General features: G+C 43.9%; 1 protein-coding gene across 1 annotated transcript; it reads left to right on the forward strand.

Moving 5' to 3' along the window:
• Positions 1-1,339: 1,339 nt before the first annotated feature.
• OXGR1 (oxoglutarate receptor 1) lies at positions 1,340-2,302 on the forward strand. The gene has a single exon (XM_052786000.1). It carries the CDS (start codon positions 1,340-1,342, stop codon positions 2,300-2,302), a length of 963 nt encoding a protein of 320 aa, XP_052641960.1.
• The last annotated feature ends 10,689 nt before the right edge of the window (positions 2,303-12,991 follow it).

Consider the following 12,991-nt stretch of genomic DNA (forward strand, 5'->3'; position numbering starts at 1 on the left):
TTAGAGCCAACGGATTTATCCAAACCATCCCCTGCACCATCCCCGGCCATGAGAAGAGGTTTGAAGGTGTTTTGCTCTTCAAAAACAAATGCCAGCGTTTGGCATGTGCTTCCTCAAGCTCCAGCTTCAGTTTTCAAAGTGTTTTAAATATTCTGCACAAATTTGAATTCCAATCCTGTAACCTGTCTCTGCGAGATCTCACAGTGAGTGAGGGTAGAAGCTACATCAAGAAAATTCAGAGTGGAACAAGAAATACAAGTGGTGATTCAGTAGGATCCATTTTAACAGATCCAGGCCACAGTAATTTGAGGACAGGTATCATCCTGTAAGAAGTTGCATTCCTCTGGAAAAAATTACGCTAGAAATATATATATATTTTTTTTCCATCCAAACATATACTCCACTTCAAAAGAGAGAAGGCATTCACACAAATGCACTTACTGGATGCCGTGTTAGCAGTTATTTGCCATGTGCTTCAGTGGCCCCGTATTTTCTGTTGTAGAGATTATATACTGGGCTATCTTTACTTCCCTTGAATCCTGCTCAAGTCCAATATTGTATATCTTGCAAATGGCTGCTTTGCAAAGTTGGATTAACTTATTCTGATGTTTCAGAAAACTTCTATCTAAGAGTAATGTCAAAGCAAAACACTATTTAAAAATTTTGCAGGGATAGACATTTACATAGCAGCTAAAGACAAGCCTAAAAATAACCTATTTCTTTGCAACATCAATCTTGTTAATGAACTAAAAGAATGAAATATTCCTCTATCAGTTGTTTCCATGGAGCAGGGAGAAAAATTTTAACCAACTCCAGTATCAAAAAGAACATGAAAACATTTCAACATCTGTCCTGTTTTCCACTTAATTAACAAGGCTGCAAATAGCTTTTATGGAGCAGTTATGTTCTGGACATTCGTCTCTATGCTTTTGGTCAGTAGCACAACACAACTAGTCTGTCCTGCTCCACTTGACCCCTGATGAGAGCAGAAAATGAACTTTGTATACCAGGGGGGACACATCACACACACTGTGGGGCTGGGAATCCCTTATATTACAGCTTCATTGTGCCTGTGCAGACTGTTCCCTGAAAACACGCATTTTAAAATAAAACTGTACCTATCTCTTTATAGGTATGATAAAAGGCCTCTGGATGAGGATCACTTCTCATCAAAGCAGCAAGGCCCTTCCTTATTCAATAAAGGCATTTTAATAGTGGCACTGATGGGAAGTTGAAAGGAAAGACCTGGTTATTATTTGTTTTTAAAGGGCTACAAGAAGGTCTTATCTGTCAGTGAACACTAAACATTTCTCTCTTCCTTAAGCGCTAAGGAAAAAACATGAACACAACAAATGACGACTCAGCCAACCCCACCACCTGGCAAGACACTGAAGGTGATTTTCCCAACTGCACTGATGTGGAAGTCGGTCTGAAGACTTTGTACCTCCCCATTATGTATAGCGTCATCTTCCTGGTGGGCTTCCCAGGAAATGTCATTGCGATTTGTGTTTACAGCTTCAAGATGAGGCCTTGGAAGAGCAGCACCATAATCATGCTGAACCTGGCACTCACGGACCTGCTCTACCTCACCAGCCTTCCCTTCCTGATACACTACTATGCCAGCGGGGAGCACTGGATTTTCGGTGGATTCATGTGCAAGTTCATCCGCTTCGGCTTCCACTTCAACTTGTACAGCAGCATCCTCTTCCTCACCTGCTTCAGCGCCTTCCGCTATGCGGTGGTTGTCCACCCTATGAAGTTCTTCCACATCCAGAGGAAGCGGTGGACAGCGGTGGCTTGCGCAGCCGTTTGGGTGATCTCACTGGCAGCCGTCAGCCCCGTCAACTTCTTGATCTCCTCAAAAAAGGCACAAAACAGATCCTTATGCCTCGACCTTACCAGCTCTGAAAACCTGGGCACAACCAGGTGGTATAACTGGCTGCTGACTGGCCTGGCCTTCTTCTTGCCCTTGCTGACGGTGACTCTGTGCTACACGCTCATTATTTGCACGTTGGCTACCGGCCCCCACACACGGGCTTGCTACAAACAAAAGGCTCGCAGACTCGCTGTCGTCCTCTTGGTGGTCTTCTATGTGTGCTTCCTCCCCTTCCACGTCTTTCGGGTGGCTCGGGTTGAACTACGGTTGCATCCAGCCAGCTGTCACATGGAGAAGCAAATCCATGCTGCCTATATCATCTCTCGGCCCCTGGCTGCACTCAACACGTGTGGCAACCTACTACTTTATGTTGTGATCGGAGGTAACTTCCAGCGGGCCATGCTCTCTCTTTCAAGGTGTAAGTAAGTGGAGCAAATATGTCCAGCAGCCCAGGAGAAACAATTACCTGACCAAGCCAGAAATTGCATTAAGGTTATGAAGGAATCCCTTGAAGAAAATCCCAGCAAACCCAGGATGGCTCTGGTGCTGTCAGCTCCTGCAAAGGCAGGTGTGTTTATACGGTAGCAAGAATTGCAGCTGGCTTCGCCCTCTCCCTGCAGTTGAGCACTTGTCAAAAAGCTGTCTCGGGAGCAGGTTTATATATAGCTCTCTTAGCAACCAAAGAAAGAGGAGTGAAAAGAAAAGTTTGTAAGCCACCTCAAAGGTGAAATTTAAAACCACCCAACCAGACTGTTCCCCAAAACACAGGGTTCTCTCGCTCCGGGCTTTGCCGTTGATTATAGAAACATCGAGAGCTTAGTCTGGATGTGGGAGCAACTTCCATTGATTTCAGCATTGTCACTGATGTAGTGCTTTGTTTATTACAGCCCGAGCAAAACACAGCAGATATTGTCATGGTTGCTGAAACCACTGAATTACATACTTAGAAAGCACCTAGATAAATCAGATGTTTTCAGATTAGATGGACAAGATGAACTTCAGCATAGGGTGCTGAGGAACTGAATGGTGAAATCTCAGGGCTGGCCTAGGGGAGAATGAGAGGAGTACCAGAGGAGGACATACATGGTGAATACAAGGAGATCTATATATATACACAAGGATATACATATCTCTCTAAAAGTGTGTATATATATATATATATGGAAAAAATGGAGGAACAAGGAATTAACAGTCACGTTAATGTCCATCTCAGAAAAATACTGAAAGAGACAATCAGATGATAAGTCTACAGAAGACGAATACAGGTGAATACCAGCCAGCATGGATCTATCAGCTATGTACAATCCCAGATCATTCTGATTTCCTACTACAACAAATTAACAGGCTTGTACATGAAGAAAAAGATAATGTCATATATCTTGACTCCAGAAGAAGTTTTGACACTGTCTGAGATGACACTTTTGTGTGTAAGCTACGGAAACAGGCTGGAGGAAACTATTTTTACCAGTTACAGGGTTGTGCTGAGAGAGGAGATATTAGTGATTTACTATCAGAGTAGGGGGAGCCACTGAGTGGGGATTTGACCAGTCTGTCCTGGGTTTAGGGATATTTAGTGTTTTCATTAACAAATTGGATGATGAAATAAAGTCTGGTTATTACATTTGCAGATGACATGAAGCTGAGAGGACAAAACGGCACCTATGGTCTGAAAAAACACAGGATGCTATTAGATGGTGACAGGTGCAAAGTTCTATGTTTAAGTAGAAATAATGAACTGTGCAAACACAAAAGGAGAAAAAAACCCTATTTAGTCAGCAGTTCGGCAGAGAACGATCTGTGGTTACTGTGAACCACAGGCTGGACAGGAGCTGACAGTTTCAGTGGGCTGACAGTGTCTGCTGTGGCAAAAAGGGCAGATGCAACGCTGTGATGTATAAATGAGAATATAATGTGCGAGATTGGCGTAGCAGCCTTTACACCCTTTGCAGCGTTGTTACCCTCCCAGCTGGAGCACCGCGTCCAGCCTTGGAGGCTGCCCTTCAGGGAAGATGCAGATGAGAGGAGCGTGGTAAGAGCACTCAGCGAAACTTCCCAAGGGGAAGGAACCGGACAGAAAACCAAATGGTATTCGAACCCCTCAAGGGCAGATACCAGGAAGGAGTTTCTCTCAGGACAGACGATGAAGCCCTGGTAAGGACAAGAGGAGTCTCCACCGCTGCATGTCTCTAGGAGCAGGCTAGCCAGGCACTGAGCAAGAGGGACACAAGCCTGCCTGGCCTCCGGAGGTCCCTTCTGGCCATGAGGATCTGCGATTAGGCATACATTGCTGGTAACACTGGTGCTAGCAAAACAAGCAGTGCCCGGGAGCATCGCCGGTGCCAGAGCTCGTCCCACCGCGCTGCCAGGGCTCTCGGGAGCGGTTAGCACCGAGCCCCAGTGCACACAGGCACCTAAGTAGGACGAACGACGACACCGTAGTGTTTAACGTGCCTTGCGGATATTTAAAACACTTCATTTGGTAAAGGCTCCATCAGATCCATCTTTCAGAAGCAGTGCCACAGGCCTTTTGACATGTTTTCTGGTTTAGATCGTCCTCTTCTGTATTGCTGTCAAAGTCTGAATTTTACAGGTTGCCACTAGATGGTGATCAATCATGGTGAAGCTACTTGGTTTCACATACGCATGGTTCATTCAAATCCACAAGTTGTTACACAAATACACAAGATGATTCACATGAAACAAATCTTTTCTGACATAGATTCGTAACATCCCAGCTCTCCAACATGGGCAAAATATACAAACGTGCTTCACAAATTCTCTTCCTCTGTGTGAAAGCACAAGATGTGTCTACCACTCACACATCTGAAGGAGTGGATTAAAAATTATCTTTTTTTCCTCTCTCAGAGCATTTTTAATTCTTGTTCTCAGAAGCTCTTCCTTCTAAAGCCCAAGCTGAGCTTATCCTACACGAGCAGAAGCTCGTCAATACAACTACATATACAATATAAAATGGAGCAGCTAAACGTAAAAAGTGTGAAATGGAAGTGTTCAAGCCTTTCAGTCTCTAACAGCAAGAGTGACAGTCACACAGTTTCAGTGACTTGGAGAGGGACTACTCTTTTGCCTCCTCCTCCTCCTCCTCTCTTTCCTTAACATAGCTTTTTTCCTTGCCTTCTTCCTATCTCACCTGCTTATCCACCACCTCTCTTTCTTTAGTTTAGGCTAAACTAGCTGATTTTGAAATGCTGAACTAGATTAGGGAATGCTCCTGGGAGCTGTCGTTCGCTGGTGGGGCAAGAACCTCCAAGAGAAGGGCAGTCACATCTTCCAGCGGCATGGCTGGGTCTGGAAAAGGAGAAAATCTCAACCTCAACGCAGGCATTTTTAAAGCACTCAAGGACTGCTCAGGTGCTCTGCAGGACTGAGAGATCATTATCTCATGTGACTCATTCCTTTTGCTTACTGTGAAGGGTGACATCTCCATAGCTTCTATTTTTAGCAGCTGTTAAGTTTACTGCTGAAACAAGGGTAAGTGCTTCAATTGCAGTAAACAGGAGACACTTTCCAAGCTCTGTACACAGTGTGACAACACAGCTACATAAATTACTACACCATTGCAGGCTAATTCACAGCATAGTTATGCTCCAGTAACCAGGCTTCTGTCAAAGGTCTCTAGCAGGTTTGTCTGCAGAGACAGTCATGTCAGCTCAAGTTGCTCACTGCCTGGGACCACAGAGGGACCAAGAGAATAAATTTGCAAGGTAAACCTCTCGGGCGCATGTTAAGTCTTATAATACTAAGGATGAAGTTTTGGAATTGCCGGCTGCTCTTGTAGACATGCCGAACTTTACTCTTCACAGTGACTCACGTACTGTCAGAGATGGCAGCAGAGCTATTTTCTACCCTTAATTGTCCAGGAAGGCAATCAGCAATTTTTTTCCTTTTCTCTCCAAATCATGTGCTCCCACAAGAAGTGAAAGCAAAAGGCTCTCCTCGTACTCAAACCTCCCAGAGAGCAAAAATACTGACTGTAATGTTCTGCATTAAAAAAAAAGATATCGCAAAAACTGTCCTAATCTGGCTGCATCCAGCTGCCTTTCAAGCAATTCTGTGTTGCACTGAACACCTAAGAAGAGAGTGTGAAGCAGACTGCATGGAGCATCAAAATGAATAGCTTGGTAAACAGCTAGTAGAGAGAAAGGCTAAAATAGCTTGGGAATGGTCTACTTTTACAAAGTCTGTGTTGGATATTGATGTGAGACAAGGCTGCACTTTTATCCCGACGCACTGGTATGTGCAGTTGGGGTGCTGCTGCATTCGCTGTACAGTGTAACTGTACAGTAGTGATCTAGCACATGCGGTGGGGTTTAGTGCCAGGCTCACCACTGAGTCAGTTAGACCTCAGGTAGATGTTGTCATTTTGCTGGTAAGGCTAAGCGAACAGAATAAACTTTGAATGACTGCTTTCATCTGTCAATATTTTCTACTTTGAAAATGCAGGTTGAGTGAACCTAAACTTTAAAGCAGCAAACAAGAAATGAACACATCGTTATTCAACTCCTACCAGCCCCAAACTGTATTTGCTTTTTCCTGCTAGCAGAACAGGAGAGGAGATGTAAAGGAAAATACTTTGTGTGTTCCCTTAAAGTTCCCTTTTGTTTTGTGACAGTAGAGGCATTCAACAGTGCCAGCTGATGCCACTTCAACATAAAGGCCACACAATTAAGTCTAGGAGGGAAAAAAAAGTTTACCCTAAAGAAAATGTATTTCAAGGCCTGTTTTCTGAATAGTGACTGGAAAAGAGCAGTACTTTTGACTAAGGTGTCTTGCTGACTTGATGCCCTTGCCTACTGGGTGCTGCTGTGGAAAGCGGAGGGAGTTGGATGCCTCCTAAAGCAGGAGAAAAAAATACATTCCTGCTTTTAGTCAGAGCTGTACTTTGGGGCCCAGAAGGAGAAAAAGTAAAGCTGATAAACACTGAGCTAAGTGTCTTTCCAAAATAAAATTTAAAGCTCAAATGCTGCTTTTTTAAAACACACAGAGGGAACATGATTTTTCAGGGCTGCTGCAGGCAAGTATAATGCAGAGTATGTTTGATTCATCATTGGTAGAACCTTAAAAGGCATGTGAATTAAAAGGTATTTTATCTTTAAGATGTCTCCTCGGTTTCTTTGTTCCCCAAAATGGTTGATATCACTGATTTCTAAACCAAAAGAGAGGTGGTTGCCTGGAAGCTGTAGTACTGCTGATGCTCTCCACTCTTACAAGGAAAACAAAGTTCTGAGCTTCTTTTTTTTTTAAACAAAAAAATGAAAGATGTGTTTTCCAAATTACTTTATGGATTTCCTTTTACTTCATAAAATAGTGAAAGAAGATAAGGTGAAGAAGAAAGAAATACAACTTTGTGGACAGACAGACAATGCCATAGTGAGTCCTAATAAAGCAAGGTAGAAGGTATAGTTCCTGGAGACATCTTCCTTCGCATGTTTTCATTAAATGCAGTTGTATTTCCAGCACGAGCCCTGCTACCTGAGCTAGCACACCTGATACCAGGTTACTCAGTCCTTCCCTCTGCCTTCACTGCATGCAGCCTGTTGCTCAAGAGCCATCGGCTTTTTGGAAAAATGATTAGGAAATTCATTCTGTCGTTTCTAACGGTTCTACTAAAATCTTTGTGGTTCCCGTTTGCCCCTGATAGGCACGAGCTAGTTGACTGCATTCCAGGGCACTTTCAAGCATCTGACAGAATCCCTATTTTGTCAGTGGATCTGTGACAAGGTATTTTGGTTTTACCACAAAAGCCCCCTGTGATATTCTCGCATCTCTGCTCCAATTTTCACGGACTTTCACGGTGCCAGCCACCGTGCAAAGTGATGCCCTGGACCTACAGCTGACAGGGCTAGAAGACACCTTCTCTTGGGGTGCCTCAAAGGGCATCCAAGGTAAAGCCTCCTGCTCTGCTCTTGTTACAGATCTGTTAAGCTGGGCAAAAAGGAGGTGACTTGGCACAAAGTGGGAAAGCGTTATGGGTGGATTTATTTCCAGCCCCAAATGATCCTAAAGGGGCAATTTTCCACTGAGTGAGCCAGGCTTGGCCCAATCACTTATGGCTTCAGCAATAATGAAGAAGACCTAACAGACAGTGGCATACAAATGCACTGTGCAACAATTTCAAGCAATAAATCTTTTTGAAAATTCCCTTCTCCCTTCACTTCATGATGCTTTTTATCAATGGGAAGTTATCTTAACAGACAAGGCAGCAGCACCTGCCTATAGGACTTTTCTCACATTTACCTTTTTCCTAGTAAGCTGCTCTGAGATATTTATATATCGCTCCTATTTTACAGGTGATGAAACTGAGGCACAGTGGAGTTAAGTGACTTGCCTCCGGTTACAAAGCAAATTAGCAGCCAAGCAGGGAAGAGATCAGTTCCCAGCCCAGAGCTTTTACAAAGTGCATTTTAGGCTTAGGGTAAGATTTTCAAGGGAGTCTTGATTGCTCAGCTGTGGCACTTCAGTAATAAAAGTTGAGTTAGAGCACTGTCTGCGCTACTCAGGCCCTGGTTCATGCCCAACGGTGTTCTCTGCATCTGTGGAAGGAGCACTTCTGTTTTCCTTCAGAGAAGGTTTTGGGGGACCAGCTCTTTATCACCAAGGTTATTTGGCTACCACTGCATGTGATCTCTGCCAAGAGCCAGTAATTAGCTGTATTCATCCCATTTAGAGCTTTGAATAAAGTATTTGTTAATTTGCAGGTTAACACGAAACATTAGCAGCATATAGGAGAGCCTTTCAGGCTGAAATGTGTGCATCGCACCACAGGTGGGGAAGTTGTTCTCCATGGGCTGCAAAGGTCAGAAATAGGTTCCATTACTAGCAAGCTGCCTTCACCCAAGGGGCAGGGTACCACTGCTCGCCATGTACGTGTGCTGATGCTGGGAGAGCACATGGGTTCAGCTAACATGCCTCAGAGCTGGGGCCAGGTCCCTTCTCAGGACACCCTAATTCAGAGCCAGTGGCCCATGTTCTGCCTTCAGATACTGATGTCAGTGCTTTTCTTCTACTGGCAGAAGGGCAAATGGAGTTAAGATGCAGATTTATCATACATCTTCTAAATTTCCATCCTGACTTCGACTCAACATGATTAATGCAGCTATATTTACTTATCAGAGCTAAATATTTGGGCAACAAAAGCCAGTGAAAAATCATAATCTGTCCTCTACCAGAACAAAATCCTGGCAAACATATAGCCCCCATACTTTTTCCCAAAATGCAAACCTGACTCTCACCGAGGGAGGGGAAGGACAGGAATGGGGCATCGGCTTTGCTGGAAACACCACGAAGACCAGTCCTGCAGCAATTCTAAGGTGTGCCTACTCCAGCCTGCCGTACTCGCACAGCTTAGCACTGCAGGTGCTAGAATTCATATTCCCACTAGAGGGTAGACAAAACTCTTCCAGTAAAAGCATCACCCTGGAAAAGCATGAGAATGCGGGGAAAACAGTACCTGATTTGGAAAAGGAGGTCTGTGCTGGAGAAGCAGCAGAGAGGAGGAAAAGGAAGATGGGAATGATGTTCTTACCATCTGCGAGAGCAAGGTGGGAGCATTGTTCCAACTTTCTTTAAAGAAACCCAATCACCGGTTTATACTTTTAAATCAAATACAGCTAGAGTGGCTATGTGGGTATAAACATGTAAATCATAAATCAAATACAGCTGATCTTGCCCCTACAGATGTTATCTTACAAACAGTGATAGCCAATTAAGTATATCAAACAGCTAGATAGGGAATTAGAGTTTATTCACTTCAGGGCAACAGTGAATTCTCCCTCTCCTGACTGTCTAGCCAGAAACATCAAATGGTGGATTTCTCTTTCTCTTTTATTATTGACCACTCTACTATTGCAGGAAATAATGGCTTGTGTTTTCTCCTTGCACATTTCTCCATTGCTGAAATGCAGACAGGTTTCTCTGAACCTTGCTGCGGGAGTGGAAAGTATGGCTGTAGGCATCAACACATCTTCCTCTCCTTGCTCTCCCTGAAAGAGCAGATCCTTCTCCAGGTGAGCCTGACTGTCTCAGGGAGCTCCCTGCATTGCAAATAAGGGCACTGGGAAAAGATTTTCTCACCACGTAGCTGACTTCTCCAAAGCAGGCTTTCACACTAATTCAACATGCCCAATGCTAGGGAAGCCAAAGCAATTCAGAGCTTATTTTCTAATTTAGTCCGAGATCTACAAAGATGCCCTAAGACCCAGAAGACTCACCTGTGTGAGCTAAATGCCCTTTTTGAATGCTAAGCGAGGGTTTGATTTGATCTTCTTAAAGGTAACTTGTTTATGCTGACAGAACCAAAGGCGGCCCATCAAAGCAGCGGAGCTCCCAGAGCCATTCCTGCAGCTGGGACATCTCCCACAGCTAGGATAATTAAAGGCTGAATTAACTGTACTTTGGAAGACAGGCATGACAATGTTTGCTGCCACAAGAGCTGCGCTATCTCACCTCCCCCCTAAATAGCTGTGGGTTTTTGAAAGGAAGCGTTGCCCCTCTGTTCTGGATGGGTCCCATCTGCTGGTCCCACATAGTCTGGCGGGTGGCAATGACTCTCTCTCCGGTCAAGTGAGTTGATGAAACTGGCACTAGTCTCCACAGCTGTCACATCAAAGGCTAAATAGGAGGTGTGCCCAGAGAAGGATTACATTTGTGGCCCTGATGAGCCAAAGACGCAGCCGTATGTGTTTTTACTGCATTAAAGCACGCGAATCCATCGCAAAGAGATTTTCACAGCACAATATTGGGAGCGAAGGAAGAAACATTAATCCTGAAATACAGCCATGCCAAATGAGGTTAAATTATGTACTCTCTATCTGACTTGCACTGTAAGTTGTGAATGACAGCTCTGCTGGATGCTGGCATGACCTAAGGAGAGGTATCTGGAATTTGGCACAGGGCTGCATTTGGTGTCTGCTAGACTATTTCAAGAGACCACATTTCTCTACCTTGTGGTTATCAATACCTCTACCACCTGTCCTTGCCATGATAACTGGGAGAACTACTTTAAGTGATGTAGATGTCATGCAAAAATCTCCTGTCTTCATCACTGTGAAAAAAAGGTAATATTTTATTGAAGAAAGAGTTATTGTGATATGAAAGTCTGTGACAGCAGGTGAAAAGTAGAAAATCTCTTTTGCAGGGAGTCAAGAAGCTCAGTTCTGTAAGGAACAGATGGGTCTCAGCAGCTGTGCTCTTTCACCAAGTAGTTGCCTCAGTGGGGCAGCTGATGTTAAATTTTGTACAAAATTTCCTTTTCTTGTGTGAACTAAAGATATTGAAATATAGAGAGATGACCTTTATTCTGGGACCCTCTTACCTATTCACTTTTGAGGCCTTCAGAGAAATTGAAGGCTGTTCCATCTGTTTAACAAAGCTTAAACCACAGACCTGGCTTCAGCTGTACAGTAAGTCCTCCTTGTTGCTGTCTTTCTGGGGTCCATAAAATGCATCATCTCATCAAGACAAATTTCCACCCTAAACCTTTCTGTTCCCAGGCAGATAAGCTAGAGATACTGGAGGGTGAAATGCTACACTAAGCAGCTTCTGAACCAGGTTTTCAAAGAAAGAATAAACTATGTCACTGCTGAATCCCTCTTTCTATTACCTGCGCAGCCCTCTCTGGTACACAGTAGTGGTTTTTATTCTTGGAGAAGTAAGGAGGGTGATCAGCAGAATTGCTACCTTAGACTTCTGGAGGGCAGACTCTGGGCAGTTTAGGAGGCTGGTTGACAGAGTCCCTTGGGAGGCAGCCCTGAAGGGCAAAGGGGTCCAGGAAGGCTGGACGTTCTTCAAGAAGGAAATCCTAAAGGCGCAGGAGCGGGCTGTCCCCGTGTGCCGAAAGAGGAGCCGGCGGGGAAGAAGACCGGCCTGGCTGAACAGAGAGCTTTGGCTGGAACTCAGGGAAAAAAGGAGAGTTTATGATCTTTGGAAGAAGGGGCTGCTGTATGTTGATTTGTTTTTCTCACTAAGGAACAATCACGAAATATGGAAAAGGAATTTGTTAACTTCTGATTCATATGTAATGACGATGATGGAGGATATTAAGAAGGCGCCAAGGTGTTGCTCTGCTTGTAGTATTGGGAAAAGGTGCCTAAAACTGGAAGATGAGGAGGAAGATATCCAGATGTTAGTAGCTCCAGATAAGGAAAGTGTTGCTAGTGGGGGGGAGATAGCGAGGGGGGAGATAGCAACAGAGGTCATGAAGCTTTTAGTCCAATAGCAGGCAGAACTCAAGCACAACAGCATCCTGTAATTCAGGCCCCCCTTTGCCAAGCAGTGGGTCCAGATGGTACACCGGTATGTGTGCAAGTACCATTTACAACATCAGATTTAATGAATTGGAAGGAGTCTGCCAGATCATATCGAGATAACCCTGATAAAATATATAGATCTTTTAGGACGATTATTGAAAACCATAACCTGGACTGGCAGGATATTCAAGTATTGTTAAATAATTTGTTCACACCAGAATCAAAAAGAATGGTTGTAGAAAAGGCAAGGGAGGAGAATGAACAGCAGAATGCCAGAGATGGCCCTGACAGGTTTATGCCAATTCAGGAGCCTAATTGGAACCCGAATTCAAGTACAGGGAGGTTAATCATTAAGCAATACCAACAGCTAATTCTGTACAGAATAAAAGAAAATAAAAAGCTGGGGATATCTAGACCAAAAAAACCTTGCTAAATTATATCAAGTGGTACCAGGTAAAACAGAAGATCCATCTGCTTTTTATGAACGATTATGCGAGATGGCCAGGAAATGGACAGATTTAGACCCTGAAGATGAAGCTAATAAAATGACTTTTACCACCCTGTTTGTAGGACAATCAGCACCTGATATAAGAAGGAAATTACAGAAGGTGAATGGAATGTCTGGGATGACAATATCCCAGCTGATTGAAATTGCATATAAAGTATACAGTAATAGAGAGGAGGTTGAGAAAAAATAAAATGAAAAGGAAAAATTGAAGGATAGAAAGCAAAAAGCAGCACTATTGGCTGCTGCTTTTGTCAAGGCTCAGACCTCAACTAGAGGTTGAGATTTTAGAAGGGGATGAGGACAAGGGCAGAGCTGAGGGATGGGAAGAAATCTGGAATTTAG

Source organism: Harpia harpyja, chromosome 4, assembly GCF_026419915.1.
Source record: "Harpia harpyja isolate bHarHar1 chromosome 4, bHarHar1 primary haplotype, whole genome shotgun sequence".
Taxonomy (NCBI): domain Eukaryota; kingdom Metazoa; phylum Chordata; class Aves; order Accipitriformes; family Accipitridae; genus Harpia; species Harpia harpyja.

Excerpts from the sequence above, each read along its gene's own strand:
- OXGR1 (XM_052786000.1), top strand. The coding sequence starts at position 1,340 with ATGAACACAACAAATGACGACTCAGCCAACCCCACCACCTGGCAAGAC.